The 23775-nt window shown below is 35.5% G+C and overlaps 1 protein-coding gene and 1 long non-coding RNA gene across 2 annotated transcripts in view; one reads left to right on the forward strand and one right to left on the reverse strand.

Moving 5' to 3' along the window:
- LOC126720302 (uncharacterized) overlaps positions 1 to 17845 on the reverse strand; it is a 36198-nt gene extending 18353 nt beyond the window's left edge. Inside the window, exon 1 of the long non-coding RNA XR_007653336.1 lies at positions 17713 to 17845. This is a non-coding gene — a long non-coding RNA (uncharacterized LOC126720302). The remainder of the gene's footprint in view (positions 1 to 17712) is intronic.
- The window catches only part of LOC126720293 (rust resistance kinase Lr10-like), a 139491-nt gene that overhangs the window by 21287 nt on the left and 94429 nt on the right, over positions 1 to 23775 (forward strand). Inside the window, exon 2 of the mRNA XM_050422626.1 lies at positions 17367 to 17387. Within this exon, the coding sequence (XP_050278583.1) occupies positions 17367 to 17387 (21 nt within the window). The remainder of the gene's footprint in view (positions 1 to 17366; positions 17388 to 23775) is intronic.

Genomic DNA, 23775 nt, shown 5'->3' on the forward strand with positions numbered 1-23775 from the left:
CATTTTGTTCCTCAATTTCAATGCTTTGAGTTATTCCTAAATGTTTTTTTTTTTTAAAACCGTGTTTTTCCTCAAATTTAGTGAGCCTCTGCCAGTTTCGGTTGATTCATTCTATTTTTCGATCAATCAAAATTTTTTTTAAAAATGTTTTAACGAGCCTCTGTCTGTTTCGATCAATCGAAACTCGTGAATCAGGTTTTTTAAAAACTCAGATTTGACTTGTTCAAATCACTTTTTCAAAACTTTTTCAAACTTTTTTCTCTCTCTCCGACTAGGCAAGGCTCCACAGGAATTTTTTTGTCGTTTTCGGCCAATCTTTTTGCAAGGTTTTTCTCTCCCTAAGCCGGTATGTCCATTTTACCCTCTCTTTTTCATTTATTTTCTGTTTTACATGCATTTTTCCATGCATTGAAGGGTTATTTTCGGACTTAGCATATTTTGGGGTTTTTGATGATTCAAACCGTATTTTGTGAAATTGATAATTGGGTTTTTGTTCTAGGATGCTATAATCATGATCCTTGTAGTTTATTTTGATCAATTTTGTGGTTTTTGAGGAATTGAAAATTCTAGGGCTTGTAATTAACTCGAATTGGGGATTTTGTTCAAATTTGGTTAAATTGATGAAATTGGCTTGTTGATTTGATGTAATTGGTCGTTATTTTCTGAAATCTATCTTGTATGATGATCAATTAGTCCATATCTTCCAAATTGATCAAGTGGTTTTCAAAAATTTTGGGGGTTTTTGTGTTAGAAACTCTATGCACAAGCCAATTTTGTGAATTTGAACTACATTGCACTGCATTAGGACATGCATCATGCCATTTAATTTGTTCATGCATCATATAGATTTTTGTTCTATATTTTTTGTGCTAACTTGCAGTCTGCCCTTGGTTTTTTTTTTGTTTTGTTCCTTTGCTTTGTATCTTGGTCCTTATCCTAGCACCATGCCTAGGAAAACTAGAGCCCATAGGACCCCTTCCACTTCTTCTGAGTCTCCCTCTAGGAGTGAGGTGTTTAGGAATGATAAGTAGAAAGGCTTTTGAGACTTTGAACTGTAAGCGTAAGATTTGGGTTGAGAGTACTGTGTTTTTAGATAAGATCGATCCGGCCATTAGGGCTGAGTCTAGAGGTTGGTTGTCTCTCTTAGGGATAGATCATCCACCCCTGACCGCCTTGATTAGAGAGTTCTTCTCGAATCTCTCTTGCCACGTCTATGATTCCAACACCCTTGTTAGGAGTTGGATACGAGGTGTTGAGATCACCATTACCTCTCGGGTAGTGGTTGAAGCTCTTGGGGTTTCGGTTGTTCGGTATGATGAGTCTCCTCCCTTAGATGTTGTCATGTCATACATCACTAAGTCTTCTATCCAGTGGGGTTTTGATCCTCGGATCACGTCCGCTGAGCTTACCGAGACTGCTTATCTTTTCTTTAGGATAGCATCCCTCTAAAGCGATGTGTGTTTTTGTATGCGTTTGTTTCTGGTGCGTCTATCAGTTTCCCTCATTTGTTCCTTCGTTCTTTGAATGAGGTTCATAGGAGTTCTGCCGTAGGGCATGCAATTATTCATCCTATTTTCATTCATAGGATTTTTCTGTTTCTAGGTCTAGATGGTTTTCCTTCTGGTGAGCCTGTTCATGTTGTTGCTCCCATAGGTGCCACCTTTCTTAGGCAGAGGGCTGCTCACTTGAAAGTTGCTCCTTCATGTCCTAGAGGTGTGTCATTTGGTGCTGTTCCCCCTCCTCCCTTTTCTACAGGTGCTGCTGCTGTTGAGACGTCTGGTGTTGCTGCTGCTGCTGATGCTGATGTTCATACACCGACTACTTCGGATGATTCAGACATTCGATGTACGTTGGATCATGTCTTAACCGTTTAGGCGGCTCATGGACAGATTTTGGTGGACGTGCTCAATGAGATCCGTGCTTTGCGTGCGGAGTTGGCACAGTTTACATGATCTTCACTACCACCTCCCTTTTGATGATGGATTTTGTTTGCCCTTTGGCATTCCGTCACAAAAAGGGGGAGTACATATTTGAGCTATTTGAGCCTGTAGAGTTTTTGTCTTTAGGGGGACAGTATTTTTGTTGGTTGGAGCTTGTGGAGTTTAGATTGTATCTAGGTGTTTTTTATCTTTTTTAGCTCTTGCCATATTTTTGTTGGAATATTCTTGTTAGGGAGAGTTACTTTTATTGCTTTATATGTTTCTTGTTTTCAACTGTTTATTGATTTATATTTATGAGTTTTTCATTGATATATGTCTTTATTGTGTGTTGTTTGAAATCAAGAATTTATTTTGTTTATTTGTATTTTTTCTACATATGCGGTTATGCATTTTGTTTAGTGTTTCAGAAAATATACAGGTTGATTCAATTGAGCTGCTGTCTACACTTGCAACTAATGGATAGTAGTTAGGATTGAGTTTGTTTTATGAGCATTTGTTTTGTAAAGGGCTTTTATTTGTAAACTTTGAGCTTCTAGTCGTGTTTTGTCACGGATTGCCAAAGGGGGAGTTTGTTAGGTTCTAAAGACTTAGGTATTTATGTATTTAGAACTCTAATGTGTATTGTTGACAAACCATGATCAAAACAATATGTTTAGAAGTGTTTAGTCTTGCTCAAAGTTGTATCTTTTCTATAAAGTTTGAATCGAGCTAATGCAGAAGTTACTATGCATTTCGGCCTGGCTCGATCGATCAAAGTTTAGGCTCAATCGATTGAATCTCGAGCAGAATGCATTTTTCTGCAAATTTCCAACTCAGTCCTAGTTGTTTAAAACGTTTAGGATTTGCTAATTTGTCCTAAGTATAAAAGGCAAACCCTAGCCACATTTTAGGGTTGCTCATATTGCTGTTTGTGTAAATCTTTTGTGAGATCTAGAGGAGCTTTCCTTTACACAAACTTAGGGTTTTCAAGGAAGAGATTTTATCTACACCTTGATGATCAACTCGGTTGCTGCCATTGAAGCTTAAAGAAACACAAGCGGGTGTGTTTGTATCTGGTGGTGAATCTAAGAAAGAAGGAGTTCGTGGATTCAAAGCTGGCACGTGGTCGTGTCAGTAAGTTCTATTGGTGGGTAGCAATAAGAAGTCGAGCGTAGGGGCTTGTAAGTCTTATTGTATGAACTTCGATTCTTTCAAGATAGTAGATTCAAGTTTACCTTGAGGATAGCTAGGTCAAATCCTCCCCAGGTTTTTACTGGTTTGGTTTCCTGGGTGATCATATCTTTGTATTATTTATCTTTCCACTGCTTTGCATGATATGATCTCTGTGATTGTGATAACCTAGATTTGTTAAATTGGACTAAGTAACAACTTGGCTAATTACCTAGGTTAAATCAATTGTGTTTTAAGGGGTCTAAAAACCATCATTTAATAATATAAGTGATAGAAAAATATTCATCTTTTTAGGAGTCTAATCTATAATAAAAGTTAGGCTTAAAAGCCGTGGTTGCGTCAAGTGGCTACACCAAATAGCAGATTTTTTTTTTTTTTTAGATTTTAAAAACAATAAATATAATTTTTTTTTCATTCTTATCTTCTTCTCCTATAATTTCTAAGTTGATAAAAATATTAATTTAATTACAATCCAAAGTCTTCATCTAATCCTTTTTTTTTTTAAAAAAAAAAATTATAGTATCACGTGAAACAAAAAACAACATAGTACACGTAATTTTTTTAAAAAAAATATGCAATAAATTTTTATGTAATCCTTTATTTTTATTTGAATTATATTACTACATGTAAAAAAAAAAAAAAAAAATCATAGTACACAATTAAAAAGAAAAGAAAAAAAAGAAAAGCAATGTATTCAACTACATATTCAACATATTTAATGTATTCAACGTATATGACATTTTTTATTTTTTATTTTTTGAGATAATTACTTCTAATTTTTTTTCATTCAATCTATATGACATTTTTTTTTTTTTTTGGATAAACATACATCCTAAGTTAATATGCAGCGAAAAATAAAGTTGACACAGTGATTTGTTTTCGAATGGGAAAAACCTACACGACAAAAAACCCCATTGGGTGATTTTAAGGTCACCACTCCCGAGAATCCACTATTATCACAACAAGCAGCTACAAGTAAAGGAATCAAAGTACCTTATACCAACCTACATTAGAACCCTTACCCTAACCTACAGTTGAACCCTTACCCCAATACCCAATTGGACTTGTTCTGTAGTGACAAACTCTCCTTTTCAATGCAAGGCTCCCAGTACGTGACTAACCAATCTTATGCACAGATCTAAAATCGTGGATAACCACCAACTTGAGAAAGATGTTGGCTGCAAAGTTCTTTAGTTCATCAACTCGGTAAAGATCACGAAGCTCCTTGGTTACAAAACCCTACAGTGTACAAACATAGCAGCTCCTTGAAGAAGATGATGAACTACGGCATATGTCACTAGTTCACAATATGCTTGTGAAAAACCTTTTGCATTGAGTTGCATCAGTTGTGACGGCCCTTAAAACAATCCTTATATATGTTTAGGGTTGTGAGAAAAGAAAGCCCAAACATCTATTCATGGATTGGAGTGAAATCAGAACTGAAAATTTGATTTTCATAAATCTCGACAAATAACTCTTCTGTTAAGAGCTATCGAGCAACGGGCTGAAACAACTTATTAAACCTTGATAGATGCTAGCTGTCGAGCTTTAAAATTCAGCACTTCTTCACTTGAATCTTGGACAGATTTGCATGGCTTTAACACTCGAACTTAAAACCTTGTTCCTTGAAGTATTAAACACATCCTAAATCTACTCAATTACAAGTAAAATGCGTTTTATCAAAGGATTAACCAATTCTATAATGACATATGTTCCTAACATGAATCACATATGTCCTAATAGAAGACATGACTCATGAGTAAACAAATGGCTTCCATAAAGCTGTGGTTCCATTCCATACAAACTTGAAATTACTTTTGCAAGTACGATCGTGCCTATCTTTATTGCTTACTCACTAAAACATCAATAAAGATTAAACTTGAGTCAACAAATGGCTTCCATGAAACTGTGGTTCTATGGAACAATTTTTTAAAGTCTTACACTTTTTGAAGTGTAACAATATATTTTGTAAGTTTTTCTTGAATTCAAGCTTTAGCAACATCTTGTTCTAGTTTGAATAAAATTAGGTTTTGGTTTTTAATTTTCTTTGTTTTTGTTTTATTTAAGAAGTAATAATTGTTAAAGTATTTTGTGTAGACTTTTATACGTAAGAAAGGGTGTGAGTGTGACCAACATGTTGGTTTGGTCTAATGATAAGGGCTTGAGCCAACATGCCTTAGGCCATTAGTTTTAGTTCCCTAACTAGTAGAGTGTTGTAGTTCCTTATACCCTACTTGTAAGCTATTCACCTAGCTCATCAGTAACTATGACTTGCAGTTTTAGCCTAACAGCGGCTAGGGTTTTACTATGATCACACCTACGTAGGAAAGCCATACTAGTCATCCCCTTCTAACCATTTAAAAAAAAAAAGGTGAGAGTTTGTGTTTTCTGACTTGTTTCACCTTGAAAATTTAGAAAGCCTTTTGCGAATATAAAGTAATATAAATTACACTAATAAAAAAAATAATTAAGAAAATTGATGGAAATATGTTTTCTTGAACACATTCACATGTGGTGTACTTGAACATGTGTGACGTTTTTGTTTTGTTTATAATATGATAATAAAGTTTTTTTGAATAGGATAATTACAAATTGGGTGCTTTTAACGGGTGCTGTACAACACCCGTTAATGTGATAAAATTTAAAATAAACTATTCATGTTTTTTTAGGGATGTGGAAAAAATTGAATATATATTAAAGGGTCATGCTAACGAGTGCCCTTAGGGCACTGGTTAAGAATCCAATTAAAAAAGGTTTTGACATCACTTTTATGGAAAATGAAAAAAAACTGTCAAAACATTAATTGATTTTTTTTTCTTTTCCCATAAAAACTTTCTTTAATTAGAGTCTTAACCAGTGCCCTAAGGGTACTCATTATCATTTCCCTATATTAAATGTGTATCAATTTAGATGGAAAATGTGAAATTATTTTGTAATAAGTCATAGGTAAAAAGTAAAACTTTACCAATTTCCTATGCAGTGGGATTTGTGATAGATCATAAATGAATCACAGCTAGTTCATTAATAGATGCTGGCCGGCACCTGTTAACAAAGTCCTTACAAATTTAAAGAAAGTGTTTTTAAGCAATAAGCAGTCTCAAAGTTACATTATTTCAAAGATAATTATCAATTTCCTACGCTTTATGTGGTGCCTTAAAATGTCACTAGTTCCCATGAAGTGGTCGGCATTGACTATAACTTTACGTAGTCCATCTTCTTGGTAATTTAAGACTTGACAAAGTAACGGGGAACATGTTTGCACCTTGTGGAATTTCATAAAGAAATCTCATACCAGCTTCTTTTCTTTGCTCTTCATTTTTCCTCCTTCTAGAATTTCATACTAGCTTTTGGTTTTTCCTTGAAACAACGTTATCATCATTGAATAAATGAAACTTCCTTATTCTTTTCCAAAAGTCCAAAACTTGATATGAACCAAAGTTAAAGATGAATTTATTAATTATAATTTTTTTTTTTAAATGATAGATACTATAGGTTCATAAAAAACATCCATTTGTTTTGATGTAATCGAGATTCAAATTTAAGTGCCAAATTTGAATAGATATATATTTTTTAAGTTAAGGTAATGGGAACTCAAGAATTTATTAATACTTTTTATTTTGATAATTTGACCGTGGTGTGGGAGGGATTTAAACAAATGGAATCTATTACATATAAAGGTTGTTTCAGTTTTGTTGAGAGAATGATATATTTCGATATCAATTAATATTGGTGTACGATTTTGAGATTACCATTATTTATATACTTTAATATTTGGGTATATATATATATATATATATATATATATATTAAGCCATTTTTGTATGTATTTATGTATATAATTTATTTATTTTTATATCTTTATAACATATTATTCTAAGTACATTTACCTAATGTATTTGCTTTAAAAAAATATTTTATAACCCTCTTTTTCTTTTCATTTTTAATATTTTAACCGTTTTTATTGTATTGGCCGAAATACTAAAAAAATTTCATGTACAGTTGGTACATATATACTAATACAACATGATATTTTATCTGGTTCATTTTAGAGAAATAACAATATAGTCAATATGGTATTGACTTTCTTGAGGTAAAACCCAACATTTTTTTGTTGTTGTTGTTGAGATAACCCTACATTTTCTTTAAAAACACTATAATGTGTCAATTAATTTAAAAAATAAAATTTAGTTATAAAATTGGTTGTAGTATAAAGTTACAACTTTACTCAATAAAATAAATATTACTATATATTTTGAAAATCTAACTGTTAAATTACATATTCATTATACTTTTAATACACATGTCAAATTTTGTATCAATCGGATATTATTTACTATATGATCTATAAACTTATATTTATGCATAATTTTAAACTATAAAGACTTATAATTTAAATAATTTATTGATGACATAATTATTAATCTTTAATTTTTTAGAAATTTTGCAAGTATAAAGTATATAAAAAGAAGATGTAATCCAATTTCTAATAATAAATTTGTCATAATTCAGACTGAAAAAAAAAATATTAAACAAAATTGTACCTTAGTACTATAACCAATTTTATAACTAAACGGAATAAAAAAACTTTGACTCAAATGGTCATGAAAAGGGAAATGTTTTTGAAGACTGTGCAAACGATGAAGACTCGCATGGAAAAATGAAAAAGAAAACAAAAGAAAAGGGAAACTATGCCAGTTTTAAGCTAAATGCTCTGTTTTCTAGTGTAGTGAAAAGAGACATTGAGACTTGAGAGTGGCGTAGCAGAAACGACACGACAAGTTGGGCAACACACGCAAGCGGGTCACAATCATTGAAATTTTGGCCAGAGGAAATTTCCTGGTCGCTTCAACATATTATTGGAGAAGGAGCAAATCCCATATTGGTGTCCAACTCAACCGCAAACCTGATCCACCTGGTAAATCCGACCGGAACCGGACCGACCATATACATAGTAATCATAAAAAAAAAAAAAAAAAGAAGGTCATAAGCAGTATGCAAACAACACAGATGGAGAATTCCTTACAATTGTGCATAATTCATCTCTTTTGCTTTGTCCTGTTAGCAAATGCTTCTGAGTTTGGAGTAGAGCCAGATGATGGATGCAAGGAAGCAAGGTGCGGAGACGGTGAACCAACCATCGGGTTCCCGTTTCGGCTAATGGGCCAACAGCCAGAACACTGTGGATACCCCAGGTTTGAGCTATCTTGCACCAAGGACAACCAAACCATGCTCGAGCTGCCACATTCAGGGAAGTTTTATGTAAAGAATATCAGTTACACAGCGCAGTGGAGTTATTTATATGATCCAGATGGTTGCATTAACCCAAGACTGCTTCGAATCCCCGATTTAACTTCATCTCCTTTATATTTTAAGTGTGTAAAAACTTCATACATCAAACCACTAAGTTGAATGACATTGTGTTTGGGATTTAACATAACATGAGGGTTTAATCTGTTCATTTTTGAAATTAGGGTTTAATTTGTTAGACCCGTAAATTATAAAAATTAAAATACAATATATTTTTTTTATTATGTTGGCACAAGCTTTTGTTTTTTTTGAGAGAAAAGATAGATTTGGCACAAGCTTTCTTGATTACATTTAGATCTAATACAGGGCCGCCTCTTAGAGCATCAGCAGTGGGGCTTGTATATGCCAAATGTTAGGAACATTTGGCATTTAAGCCCCAAAACTACTCAACAATGGGAAGGCCATATGCAATATGCCAAAAAAAGATTTGAGATTTAGCTACAGTACCATCTCAAATGTAAGATGGTATTGTAGCTGAATGGTATAAAAAAAAATAAATTTTTAATACTCTCATTTCTCTCTCCTCTCTCATTTATCCCGGTAAATTTCTCTCTCCTCTCTCATTTTTTCTGTTTCTTTTCTCTCTCTTCCTTCTCTCTCTTTCTTCCTGCTCTCTCTTCTTCAACGGAATGGAGGCAACGGCATGGAGGCTCGATCAAAAAAGCTGTGGTGGAGGCGTGGAGGTCATGGGTTTCCGGCGTTTGGGTTGAATTTGGGTGGCGTTTGGGTGGTGTTTGGCGTTTGGCGTTTGGGTCGAAGATGATGATGATGATGACAAGTTTGGGATGAATCCAGACGACGACGGGCGACCCTCTCTCTCTCGCCATCGCTGCCGGCGTTTGGGTGGTGTTTGGCGTTTGGCGTTTGGGTCGAAGATGATGATGATGATGACGGGTTTGGGATGAATCCATACGGCGACGGGTGACCCTCTCTCTCTCACCATCACTGCCGGTGAGAACAGATGGGTTTGGGTTTGGTGAGAACAAATGGGTTTGATTTTGGATTTAGGATTTAGGATTTTGATTTTGATTTTGATTTTGATTTGGCTGGATTTGGCTGTGTTGTGTTGCCGTTGGATTGTGTTTTTTTTTTTGGTTCAGCTACTGGGGTTTGTGGTTGTGGCTGGTGGGCCGATGGTGGAGGTGGTGGAAGTAGTTGTGGCTGGTGGGCCGACGATGGGGTGGGTGTTTGTGGCTCCGTCGGAGTGGGTTTTGGGTCAGTGGGTGGCGGCGTGGGTTTGCTGCTTGGGTTTTTTTTTTTTTTTTTTTTTTTTTTTTTTGGGTGTTGACGGTAGATTATGGGTTTATGCTGGTGGTGGTGGTGGCGGTGTCAGGTGTGTGTAGTGCATCGGTGGTGGTGATTGTGGTTGTTGAACAGAAATAAAGAGAGAGAAAGAATAAATAATGTGTTTTATTGTAAATGATGATAATTGTGAAATATATTATTTTATTGTGTAAAAATATTATTTTAATGAGTAGAATAAGAAAATAAAAGTTGGGATGTTGGGTATATTGTAAAATAGTATAGTATAATTGATAAAGTAGCTTTTTGGGATGGTAAAATAAGATAAGATATGAGATCTGGATGTGGATGCTCTTAGGCTACATCGATTAGGCCATCACCTAATTATTAAAAAAGGCCCCCAAAAATTTTAGTTAGCAAAAAATTTATGGAAAAAAAATAATTAAAAAAATATCATAGATGGATTGCTTATTATCTTTCTTCTTTCCCACCCAATAAGGCCCTTAAAATTGTGGATCAATAGAAATCTAACCAAACTACCATTAATGATCAATTTCTTATAATTCAACTCCGGTCATCTATGGGTTCCAGTTAACTCAATTGGTAAAGTTTTTTATGGTTGAATAAGAGATCTGAGGTTTTATCCCCGCCTACACCAAAAATTGATTGGTGTCTTGGTTTTATGATAGAGAGCTATCATCAGGAGTGGACGCCATAAGTTGAAACTCTTTAAAAAAAAAAAAAAAAAAAAAAAAAAAACTCCAGTCATCCAAGGTATGTGTATATATATATATATATATATATATATTTGGAGAAAGAAATGTCATTCATTCAATCATAATAATAGCAAATCCTGATACAAGGCTTCCAAATCTGGTGGGGGAGAGTCCTCCAACCAATACAAATCATATTCTAAATTTTTAGCATGTTGAGTGAGAACATGCGCTACCTTATTACCTCCCCTCCTAATCTTACTAGTTGTAGCCCACTGCAAACCAGAAATCAAATGGCAAATATCATCCACCACATTGCCTAGAAATGAGTAGTTAGCCACATCTGAAGAAATTGCTTGCATAACATTGGTATTATCTCCCTCTATCATTAGTCTAGTGAAACCAACATCCACAACAAATTCAATGGATCTTCTACACACAAGGAGTTCAGCTTCTTCACTTGTATCCACCTTCGGCCCAATAGCATACATACCAGCCATAACCTCGCCCTTCTCATTTATGATTATTGCACCTATACCAAATTTCTCCATCCCTGAAAATATCGCTGCATCAAAGCTTAACTTGTATTCCGTAGGTAGAGGTGGCTGCCAAACTTCACCACTTGGTTGCTTCATCAGACTGACATTCATATGCAATTGGGCTTGTTTAAACTCCTCCAAAAACTCCTCCGCCCTCTTGTTAAGGCTGGTCGGGTTCTTCTGCTGCCCTCCATACAGAACACAATTGCGTTGATTCCATATCAGCCAACATTGCACCCAAAACAGCTCTAGTTCTTTAGTTGAAAGACTGTCCACCAAATGCTCCATCAGCTACATGATATCTCTGAAACCTGAGACTCCCTTCTGCAATTTCGGAATGCTCCCTACCCACACATCTTGCATCGCAGCACAGCCCCATAAAACATGGATTGCTGATTCCGCCTCCCTGGTACAAATTTGGCATTTGTCTTCATTAATAATTCTTCTCTTTACTAGATTGCACTTTGTAGGTAAAATGTCATTGCATGCCCTCCACCCGAAAATTTTAATTTTGTTTGGTATGCAAAGCTTCCACAAAACCGGCCAGATGAACAACCCCCTGAAGATTCAGCCCGATTCCCATTACTCTCACAATCTTCTTGCTACCTTATATGCAGACTTGACAGAAAACTTCCCATGTTTGTTGTGCAACCAAATGATTGAGTCCAAAACAGCCCTTCTGCTAAGAGGAATCTTGGTAATTGCATCAAAATATTCTCTATGGAACAATGTCATGATCATATCACCTCTCCAAATATGCAACTCCGGATCAATTAATTCTGAAACAGCCATCTCATTAACTAGCTCATGAATTGGATGAAGAACCTTGTTTGTGGGATAATTGGGAATCCATTTATCCCCTAACACACTTATTGAAGACCCATTACCAACCCTCCAACAATAACCCAATCTAAGAATAGGAAGTGCAGCCATCAAACTTCTTCACACATAAGAACATCTAGGAGATTCTTTAGCCTCAAGAAAAGAGGACCTAGGAAACACTTGGATAACAATGAATCATTGTCTTGGATCATTCTCCAACCTTGTTTAGCCAACATTGCTAAATTAAAATCTCTCAAATCCCGAAATCCCATACCACCCTCCATCTTTGAAGTTGAAAGCTTATCCCAATTCTTCCAATGAATTTTCCTTTCATTACCTACTTGACCCTACCAAAATTTGGCACATAAATTATCCAGTTCATCACATAATTTCATAGGAAGTTGGAAAACACTTATGGTATATGTCGGTATGGATTAAGCAACTACCTTGATGAGAATTTCTTTTCCAGCTCTAGATAATAGCATTCCTTTCCATCCTTGCAGCTTCTTCCATATTCTGTCTCTTAAATAAGAAAAGGTGTGGTATGTAGCCCTTCCAATCAAGGTTGGCAACCCTAGGTAAGATTCAAATTTCATCACTTCCTTGACACCTAAAATGTGCAACATCTGCTGCCTATAAGCTCCTGTTGTGTTAGTGCTAAAATAAACAGAAGACTTATCCAAATTTATACTTTGACCTGAAGCCTTTGCATATGTTTGGAGAATCTCCATAATGGCCTCCCCTTCATTCTGTATAGCCTGACAAAACAATAAAGAATCATTTGCAAACAATAAGTTAGTAACTCTGGGTGCTCCTCTACAAATAGAAACTCCTTTTATCCTCCCTTCCAGTTCTTCTTTTGCCAACAAAGTCGCAAAGCCTTCTGCACATAACAGGAAAAGATATAGTGACAGTGGATCACCCTAGCATCAAAATAGAGAAGGATGGAGTGGTAACACAACTCATCACCCTCTCTATCCATAATGCTGGAAAACCCATTTTCTCCATAATCCTTTGAAGGAACTGCCATTCCACACGTTCATAGGCCTTGTTGATATCTAACTTCAATGCTATGGTCCTTTTCTTGCCCTTCTTCCTAGCATGCATTGTATGTAGTGTCTCATAGGCCACAAAAACATTGTCTGTAATCAATCTTCCTAGTACAAAAGCACTTTGTGTGGGTGAGATAATATGTGGAAGTACCTATTTCAATTTGTTGGCCAAAACTTTGGAAATAATCTTGTAAATTACATTACATGAACTTATTGGCCTAAAATCATACATTTTTTCTAGAACTTTCACTTTAGGAATAAGAACAATATTTGTGTGATTGATCTTAGGTAAAAAATCTGATGGTTTTTAGACCCCTTGAAACACAATTGGATTAACCTTGTTAATTAGCCAAGTTGTTACTTAGTCCAAATTCCAAATCTAGATTATCACAATCAAACAATCACATCATGCAAAGCAGCGGAAAGATAAATAACACAATGATATGATTACCCAGGAAACCAAACCGGTAAAAACCTGGGAAGGATTTAACCTAGCTATCCTTAAGGTAAACTTGAATCCACTATCTTGAAATAATCGAAGTTCATACAATAAGACTTACAAGCCCCTACGCTCGACTTCTTATTGCTACCCACCAGTAGAACTTACTGACACGACCACGTGCAAGCTTCGAATTCACGGACTCCTTCTTTCTTGGATTCACCACCAGATACAAGCACACCCGCTTGTGTTTCTTTAAGCTTCAATGGCCGCAACTGAGTTGATCATCAAGGTGTAGATAAAATCTCTTCTTTGAAAACCCTAAGTTTGTGTAAAGGAAAGCTCCTCTAGATCTCACAAGAGATTTACACAAACAGCAATATGAGCAACACTAAAACGTGGCTAGGGTTTACCTTTTATACTTAGGACAAATTAGAAAACCCTAAACGTTTTAAACAAACTAGGGCTGAGTTAGAAATTTGCAGAAAAACGCATTCTACCCAAGATTCGATCGATTAAGCCTGAGATTCGATCGATTGAGCCTAAGCTTCGATCGATCGAGCCAGGCTGAAATGCACAATGACTTCTGCATCAGCTCGATTCCAACTTTACATAAAAGATACAACTTTGAGCAAGACTAAACACTTCTAAATATATTGTTTTGATCATGGTTTTCCAACAATACACATTAAAGTTCTAAATACATAAAAACCTAAGTCTTTAGAACCTAACAAAATCCAACATAGCAAAAACAACATCATCACCCATTATATGCCAAAATGTTTTATAGAAAAGGGCATTCATACCATCAGGTCCAGGGGCCTTGGTAGGTCCCATTTGAAATAAGGCCACTTTGACTTTTTCAGCAGTGAATTCACTAGATTAGACCACCATCATATCTTCAGTCACCCTATTTGAAATAGCATTCAAGCACTCCTCCATCTAATCACCAGCTCCTGCATGAAAAAGAGTGAAAATAATCTGAAGCTACCTCTACCACATCTTCTATTTCCTCTACCCACTACCCTTGAGCATTTTTAATATCCCTAATGTGATTCTTCCTTCTTCTTTGTGTAGCTTTGGAGTGAAAGAATTTTGTATTTTTATCGCCATGCTTCAACTATGAAACTCTAGACAACTGAGCCCAATAAATTTCTTGTTTTTAGAGAAGCTCATCCATCTTTTTGCTCAACTCCAAATACTTGGCCTTACTGGTTGCAGATACTTCTTCTTCATTCAATTGGTCCAACATTTTTTGAGTATCTTTAATCGAGTCAACATCCAAATCAGTCTTTGTCGAACCCCAACTCAGAAATTCTGCTCCACACGTTTGAATTTTCTGCTTAATGGATTCAAGGCCATGTGTAGCAATGGTGTCTCTACCCCATGCCACTTTCACCGTGTCCTCACAATCAGCCATCAGCAGCCAAGACTCCTCAAACTTGAAGCTTTTCTCCCTTCTTTGGCTTTGATGATTAAAAGATTGTACCTGCAACAACAATGGTAGATGATCCGATGCATGTGCTGATAAGTATGTAATTCTACTCATTGGGAACTTCCTTATCCAAGCTTCATTGGCCACACCTCTATCCAACCTAATTTTTGTATTTGCTTCCCTCGGTCTCTTGTTATTCCATGTAAACGGATAGCCCTTAAATCCAAGGTCTTGAAGCTGGCAAGATTCCAAAGCTTCCCTAAAAGCATCAACCTATGAAGTTTGTGGTGGCCTTCTGCTTTTCTTCTCTGAAGCATGTAAAAAAAGCATTAAAATCCCCTATAGCTAGCCACGGTCCCTCCACAAAAGTCTTCAAATATTCCAATAATCTCCAAGATCTCTCTTTCTATTGTGCCTCCGACCATCCATAAAAACAAGTCAAGAACCATCTAAACCCATCCTCCTCTGTTACCACTGTTAAAACATGGTTTGCAGTATAATTCATAATCTCCAAATTAATAGTATTCTTCCACAAAAATGCTAATCCTCCACTAGCATTAGGATGCTTGACAATAATCTTATTTTGAAAAGGCAAATTACTATAAAGATTCTCAAATCCATCATTGTCTAGTCTTGTCTCCATTAGAAAACAAACTATGGGAGCCTGTTCCCTCACAATCTTGCGAAGGCTTCTACCTGCTCAAGGGTTCCCAAGCCCTTGATAGATCCAACTTTTCAACCTCATTGCTTCCGGCAAGGGTGGCTATCCACCCCTGCCAATATATCAACATCATTACCTTCCACTCTTCCTCTCTTAGTCTCATGTTCTTCATTCTGTCCACTGCTGGTTGCCTGTGTATCTCTTTTCCCAAGTGATGGTAACGTGATTGCTAATGCTAAACCACCAAGCCCAAAATCCACCCAATTGATACGGGTCCATGTAGTTTTGGGCCTAGAAAGAGATGGCCAAAGTTCATCCATGAGTTTATCAACAGCAGAGAATGAATTATCCAAAAGCCCATCAGCCCTGTATTCTGCCCGCACTGCCTTCGAGTTGGACAAAACAAATCCCTCCTCAAAACTCTTATGTGATTCAGCATTTTCTTTTAAAGTTGGAAATATACTTGGACTAAAACACATGACCCCAGAGTCCACCTCATTCACGTTTGCATAGTCAACCCCATCAGCATGCATAATTCCCGCTACATTCCCTAAATTCACGGCATCATCCTTATCGTCCACCCTAGGGTTTCCTGGAACTTCCTCTCTTTCCGCCACCATATCCTTCATGCCATGCACCATCGGATCATAAAACTTGATAGAACCACTCAGGGCCGGCTGAAGCTATAGGCCACTTAGGCAGTGGCCTAAGGCCCCCATTGATAAAGAGGCCTCCAAATAGTAATAATATATTATATAATATTATATAATATCCCATCAAAAAATTGTATAGTTTGAAAAAAAATTGTCTTAATCTTGAATATTTTCTCACACATGAAACTTATTCCGATATTGATGGCTTAGATTTATTTTCAGAACTAAAAGTTTTAAAAGAAGTTTTGCAAATAAATGAAAACTCTCCAATTAATGAACTAAATTATATAAAGAGACTAGAATCTTTTCCAAATACATGTATTGCTTTCAGAATATTACTAACTATACCTGTTACAGTTGCTTCCGCATAAATAAGTTTTTCAAAATTAAAATTAATAAAATCCTATTTAAGATCAACTATGTCACAAGAAAGATTAAATGGATTAGCCATATTACCAATTGAAAATGAAATGTTAGCGGAACTTGAATGCAAAAATTTAATTAGTAATTTTGCCTCTCAAAAAGCAAGAAAAATAAATTTTAATTGAAAAAAATATATGAATTTATAATTAAATATAATAAAAGGCCCCATTTAAAGATTTCGCCTAGGGCCCCCAAATTCATTGAGCCGGCCCTGGAACCACTACCTACACCCTCCGCTAAACTGGATTTGTTACTAGTAAATTGACTAGTTAAAACTCTTGCACATCCCCCTGTTGCCCTAAGAAAATCTCCATACTGATACTCCACACTTCCACCATTCTTCTCCACTGCATAGTGTGCTGCACAATGCTTCAGATCATGCCCTAATATCCCATAATAATGGCAGAAAATAGGTAGTCTCTCGTATTTAAAATCCACCCAATAACGCTCTCCATCTGTCCCAGTAATAAACCCTCCTCTTCTAATGGGCCTCGAAATTGGTAAGGCCACCCTAACTTGCATAAAGAAATTGACATCATCCTTCCTTTTTTTCCATTCAACTTCTTCCACCTCACCTAGTCGGCCTCCAACTTGTTTAGCAACTTGGGGAGAAATCATATCAAACAGCGCTCCCCATATAAGGTTGTATTTCATTTTTGTTAATAATTTGATAATTGGAAGATGAGGAATTTGAACCTTCGATGTTTCTTTTTGGAACATCAAGAAGTGCAAATTGAGCTAAAGGCTCTTGGTAGTGAGCACTTCAATTTTAAAGCTGACAAAGAAGAAAACAATCGAGAAAGAATGATGAGAGGGAGAATGAGAGATCAATGCTCCGAAGGAAAAGGTTCAAGTCATTGTGGTTTGCCCCATTTGGTCTAAACTCTTGCGCTTACAGTGGTTTCCAAAGCTATGAACTCAATTTGGAAGTATGGCTATCTAATAATTCTTTTCTTTTACATCTGTGCAGGTTCACCGACAAAGCTAATAGGTAAAGTTGTTTATTCATACTTTGTTTCTTTTCTTTTCTATTCTTTTGGCTGCCTATGTACATTTATAAAGGATTCATAGTTGAAATGGTTTACATGCAGGATCACTCCTAGGTTCCTTTCTTGTACTAGTTTTCATTGGCCTTTAACCATTTATTTTGCTCAAATAGACTAGAAAAAGAGAGTCAAGCTAATATAGAGAAGTTTTTGCAGGATTACAGGGCTCTAAAACCCACAAGATACACTTATGCCGATATACAGAGGATAACAAACCAATTCAAGGACAAATTCGGACAAGGAGGTTATGGCATTGTGTTCAAAGGAAACCTTTCCAATGATGTCTTTGTAGCTGTTAAGATCCTCAACAATTCCAAAGGAAATGGTGAAGAGTTCATTAATGAAGTGGGATCAATGGGGAGAATCCACCATGTTAATGTGGCTCACTTGGTAGGCTATTGTGCTGACGGATTTCAGAGAGCTCTCATTTATGAATATTTACCAAACAAATCTCTAGAAAAGTACATATTCTCTAGTAATGGTAAGAGTCATATACTTGGTTGGGAGAAGCTTCAAGATATTGCTTTGGGCATAGCCAAAGGAATTGGTTAACTCCATCAAGGGTGTGACCAACAAATTCTACATTTTGATATCCAACCTCATAATATTTTGCTAGACCAAAACTTTAACCCCAAGATCTCTGATCTTGGTCTTGCCAAGTTGTGTTCCAAAGAAAACAGTGTGGTTTCTATGACTACTGCAACTCTGCTAGGGGAAAAATGGGCTATATTGCACTTGAGGTTTTATCTAGGAATTTTGGGAACGTGTCACATAAGTCAGATGTATATAGTTTTGGAATGTTACTATTATAAATTGTTGGAGGGAGAGAGAATATTGGTACTATAGTGGAGAACACAAGTCAAATATACTTTCCAGAATGGATTCACAATCAATTGGATCGTGGAGAAGAGCCAAGAATTCAACTTGAAGAAGAGAGACATGCCAAGATAGCAAAGAAACTTGCTATCGTGGGGCTGTGGTGCATCCAATGGTATCCTATTAATCGCCCCTCAATGAAAGTTGTGGTTCAAATGTTAGAAGGAGAGGGGACGATCTGAAAATTCCACCAAATCCCTTTTGAGTCCACACATTCAATGAATCAGAGTTCAATGGGCCCACTTGAGCTTTGGCCTGAGGAGAATGTAATCTAACAGTCTTAACAAAAATCATTTACTTATTAATTATAGTGCTTTCATTCTGAATTAGGTAGAAAATTTTAGATACTGGTTCCTATTCGTGGGCCCATTGTTTGTTTTTTGTTTTTTTTTTTTTTTTTTTTTTTTTTTTGAGAATCGAAAAAGAAAACTCACATGTGGCAGCTATTGTCCCATTCCCCATTGTAATTTATATTGTTTTTATTTATGAGAATTTATATTGTTCTTGTTGTACTACTTACTATAGACTAATATATTTAGGTTTAATATGTACATTTTAAAGTGTGATTTAATAATATATGGACAAGGTTAAAATATTGAAGCATGTTTAGATCTGAAAATTCAGTTCAATTCTATCCAAATCTCCTTTTTCTTACAAATTCACTTTGTCTTTCAATCTCAATTATTTGCATGGCTAGAATAAGATTTCATCATTCTTATCATTGTTTGTTTCACTCTTTGATCACTTGATCTTGGATGAAATAAACTTTTTGAATGATGTGATATGATCATTGACCACCATAGTCTAGAAGGCTAGTTTTACCAAGCAGGTTGGTGCCTAACACCTTCCTAATCTTGTAACCTAGCCTCTAAACTCAGATCAAGAGTTAGTAAATTATATGTTTCCCTTGTAATATTCTATTTTTAAATTGTAACTACTAACTAGGAATCAAAGCATTGTATTTTGTTTTAGAGTGTATCTAGGACAAAAGTGATGTAATTTAATTTGGGTGTTATTTTTGAAGAGAAGTATCGGTTTCAATTCATCAATAAGAATGATGTATTTTAAAATTTAGTATCTTATTTTCTCTATTCAAATAAGTGGCAACTTCATTGTAAAACCCTTGACCTAGAATGGAGAATAATAATAGTATGATCCTCTTCTCCATCTTTTAAGATGCAATTAACACAACTCTATCTCATTCATGTGGGAAATGGCAAAGACATAATTCCTTTAGGTTTGAGTTGGGGCTTGGCTATTTTTGGCCAAGTCTTCCCATTAGCTTAGATTGAGAATGTTCCTTTTAATGTCGTTGAAAACTTGTGTAGTTTAATGCATCAAAATTATTGACATGAATAGGATTTGAATATCCTTTTTTTTTTTTTTTTTTTTTGAGATGTAAGTAGTTACAATGGGAGAGGGGAGATTTGAACACTGGATGTTTTAAAAACACCAAAATATACCAACCAGTTAAGCAACAAAACTCTTGAATAAACTTTGTTGCTCAAGAAGTGTTTAAAGCTACAAAGATACGGAATAAACCTTGTTGCTCAAGAAGTATTTATGAAAATACTTGGATAGTACTCCTTTGTGAATCTTTTACTTCCCCCTTTATTCTCACTCCATTAATATGCATGTCCAAAAACTATCCTGAAATTGTGACTAATATATGTGATATTGTTTCATGGATTTCATATTCTTTAGTAACATGTATAAAGGAGGACCTTGTGGGTAATTCATTCTTAACAAATTAATAGTTTAGAGCACTAGCATCAAGTGTGTCAAATGCTAAATTTTTAGCATTTGGCATGCCAAATAACAAAAACAATGCATCATCAAATGTCTTAAATTAAATGTCAAAACAAGTTGGCATGAGCTACAGTACCCTTCTATTAGTGGAAGGGTACGGCAGTCAATTCCAAAAAAATTTGGTCTTTTTTTATTCTCTTTCTCTCTCTCCTAATAATAAAATATTCTTCTCTTTCACTCATGTTATAATGTCTCTCTCAGTATCTCTTTCTCTCTCTCTCTCTCTCTCTCTCTCTCTCTCTCTCCTCCTCTTCTTCTTCATCAGGTGGCTGGGTTTGATTTTCTTTTTTAAAATTTTATTCTTGCAATTGGTGGTGGGTTACAGATTTGGGCAGCGGTGGAATTTTTTGGAGCGTGAGAGAGAGTGAGACAAAGAGGAAGAGAGAGATAGGGGCAAGGCTTTAGACAGAGTGAGAGAAGCATAGAGTGAAATAAAGAAATGAATATTTTTAATTATTGAGTTGTTTATATTATTTTAATGAATTAGTTATATTATTTTAATGTGTTGAATCTCAAAATAAGAAGATGTGATATAGGGTGTAGTGTAAAATTGTGTATTAAAATAGATAAAATAGGTTTTTGTTTGTTAAAATAGCATTTGGCCTAGCATAGCTAATGCTAGTGCTCTCATAAAGTTCTCACGTAGAGAATATTGTAAAAAAGGAAGGTGGTACTTGTTATAATCAAGGGCATGATTGTCATAATTCATGTATTGGATTCTTTATTTGAGTAAGAACATTTCATAACTAGATGGCATGGTCTGCATGGATAGTACATACAAGGGTCTTATCATAGTTACAATTGCCCATTAAATTATTTAAATGCTATGTGGGCCTAGTGAGAGAATGCAAGTTTATCTCCATTAGGAAATTTAATGTAACAAGAAATTATCCCAATTATTAATTTTATGTATTTAGATTTATTTTAATATGTATATATATATGTTCATCAAAAAAAAAAAAAATATATATATATATATATTTAATAATATAAGTGATAGAAAAATATTCATCCTTTTAGGAGTCTAATCTATAAATACTATATAACTAAAGCCTTGGACTTTTTGTTGACCTTATAAGAGTTTGCCACATAAGCTTTGGAGGCCTCATAATTTTCCACCTATTTTTTAAAAAAAAAATTATTTTATTTTTTAACTATAACCTTTGAAAAACAAAATAAAAAACTCAACTATTACCAAACTGAAAAAAGGACCCATATGCAATAAACATCCTTCTCTCCCACCTCCCTTCGCACAATCACTGTTCTCTTCATGCTGCTCTTATCTGTTTCTCTCTTTTGTTTTCTCATGTCTCAAGAGTCCTGATGATGTGAAAGTCATACAAGTACAAAAATACCATGAAATACGTATGGATTCTTTTTAATCAAAAAATGAAAATTGTTTGTTGCTCCATAAACCCTTAAACGTAAAAGCATTGTAGCAACTTCTCCTCTCTCAAAAACGGATGGTCAAGTTGGAGTCATTGTATTGTGGTGAGTCAGTAACTTTTCTATTAAGGAGTTTTTATTTTTCGATTTGAAACGTTGTAGTTCTATAAAGCCAGCTGTGTAATACTTTTCACGATTATCAATGACTCTAGCCAAAACTTATCTTGGGTGGTTGGGGTTATCTCAAAAATATATATTGGTCTTTCGCTTAATTTCCACCATATTTGAAATTTACTTTGTGAGAGTGGAGGTTAATTAAATTTTTGTGGTTTATGTTTGAATAAAATGTTGGAAAAACTAGTTTTGCATCTCATACAAAACATGCAGCAGAAGTAACACAAGGATCCGCTTTATTCATGAGAGGTAACATATAACCTTAAATTCCAGAACAAAGAATAGAAAGCATACCTTGATATAGTGAAAATCAAAACAATGATTAAGAAGACCTTCAATCTTGATCCCAATTCTAGATGGTGCCCAAGATGTGTGGCCTCTCAATTAGTTTTTACGTATATTCTTGTTCAAGAGAGATCAAAGAGAAATCTGTTTTCTTTTCTTTTAATTGTACGTACGTTTTAACTGCCTAGGCAGTGTTAAAATCCAAAATATTACAAGTGTTGAAATCCAAAACTAATGGGCCCTCAAAGATAAGGAAGGCCCAATCTGTGACCCAAGGCCCATTTAAAATGGGTAAAAGGAAGCCCAAGCTCACGAATGGGTAAGCCTTAGGCCTTAGAGGAGGAAGAAAAAGTAAAGGAAGCCTGGCCCAGCCTTTTTGAGAAGAGCTCCCAAGGAGCCCAGAAAGAGATTGGACCAAGATGCCTTGGAGTTGCCAGAACCAGAGAGGGGATCCTCAAGAAGTGCAAGAAAGAATTAGTTGGGAGTTTGATAGCTCAGGGAAGTATGTTCATGGACACAAGGAATGAAGAAAGACATGTCCCATCTGCCGCCTACAACTCAGAAGAAAAGGCTTTGGAAACAGATGATGACTTAGGAATTAGCACCCAATGAAGGGAAGTCTGGTAACTCGAGAAGAGCAGGAAAGTGAACCATGAAGGAAGGTGGCTAAGGATCTTTCAACTTGACAGGGAAGAATCTGCCTATTTTAAGAAAAAGACAAAGGGTGAGGCAGCCAAAAAGGGGTTTTAAAAAGTCTCTCTAGAAGCCTTGGAAAAAGAAATTAAAAGTCAATCCTTAGGACCCTTCAAAAGGGAAAGGTCAACTAGGGACTTTTTAGGGGGAAACCTCAAAAGAAGAATTGTGAGTTCTTTTTTTGGATAGTACCTAGGCCCAAGTAGAAACAAGGATCCTAGGCCTTATACTTGTTGTTTGTTGGACTGTGCTTGGTTCACTGTAGCTATATTGGATTGATTACGAACCAAGTTGTGCGCAAAACATGGATCCTATAATACATACACATTTATACATACAAAATATATACGTATTGCATAGTAGGGAATAGTAAAGAATGATATAAGTAAAAGAAAAGGTGAATAAAACGTTAAGGGTCCTCAGAATAATAAATAATGCTTCATTATTTCTTGAGTTTTTAATACATTATGTCCTTTTTGCATTGGGATATGTTACAAGGTCCAAATAAGTTCAAAAGTTACAGACTTAGATAGCTCTTTTAGGCTTCTAAGACTTGTGAGGTTTGAATCCCTTTAAATCTATGTGTATCCTCTAGTGTCTATCTCAGGATCTTGGATGCTATTTTCCCCCTTTTCTCCCTTTTTAAATCTTAAGGAAGTTTTTAAAGGTTTTTTAGGCTTTGATCAGTTATTGCTGAATGATTTTTGCTAATGGCTTCTCCCCCCTTTATAGCACCTTCCTAGGGTTTTTGGTGTACCACTGATTCCCTCCATTTACTGTCCTAGGTACCAGAACCAATGTTGTGTCAGCAATATTGGTAGCAGGTTCCTTCCTTATTTTCTCACTATTTTCCCCTTTTGAGATTTCCCTCCAAAAAGTCATCAGCTGACCTTCCTTTTTGGGGGTCCTAGGGATTGACTTTTAATCTCTTTTTCCAAGGTTTTTTGAGAGGTTTTTCAAAACCTCCCTTTTGGCTATCTCATCCTTTGTCTTTTTTCTCTAAATAGGCAGATACCCCCCTGTCAGGCTAAAAGATCCCCAATCACCTTCCTTAATAGTTCACATTGTTGCTCTTCCTGAGGTACCAGGCTTCCCTTCATATGTGTTGGT

This window comes from Quercus robur, chromosome 4, assembly GCF_932294415.1.
Source record: "Quercus robur chromosome 4, dhQueRobu3.1, whole genome shotgun sequence".
NCBI lineage: Eukaryota > Viridiplantae > Streptophyta > Magnoliopsida > Fagales > Fagaceae > Quercus > Quercus robur.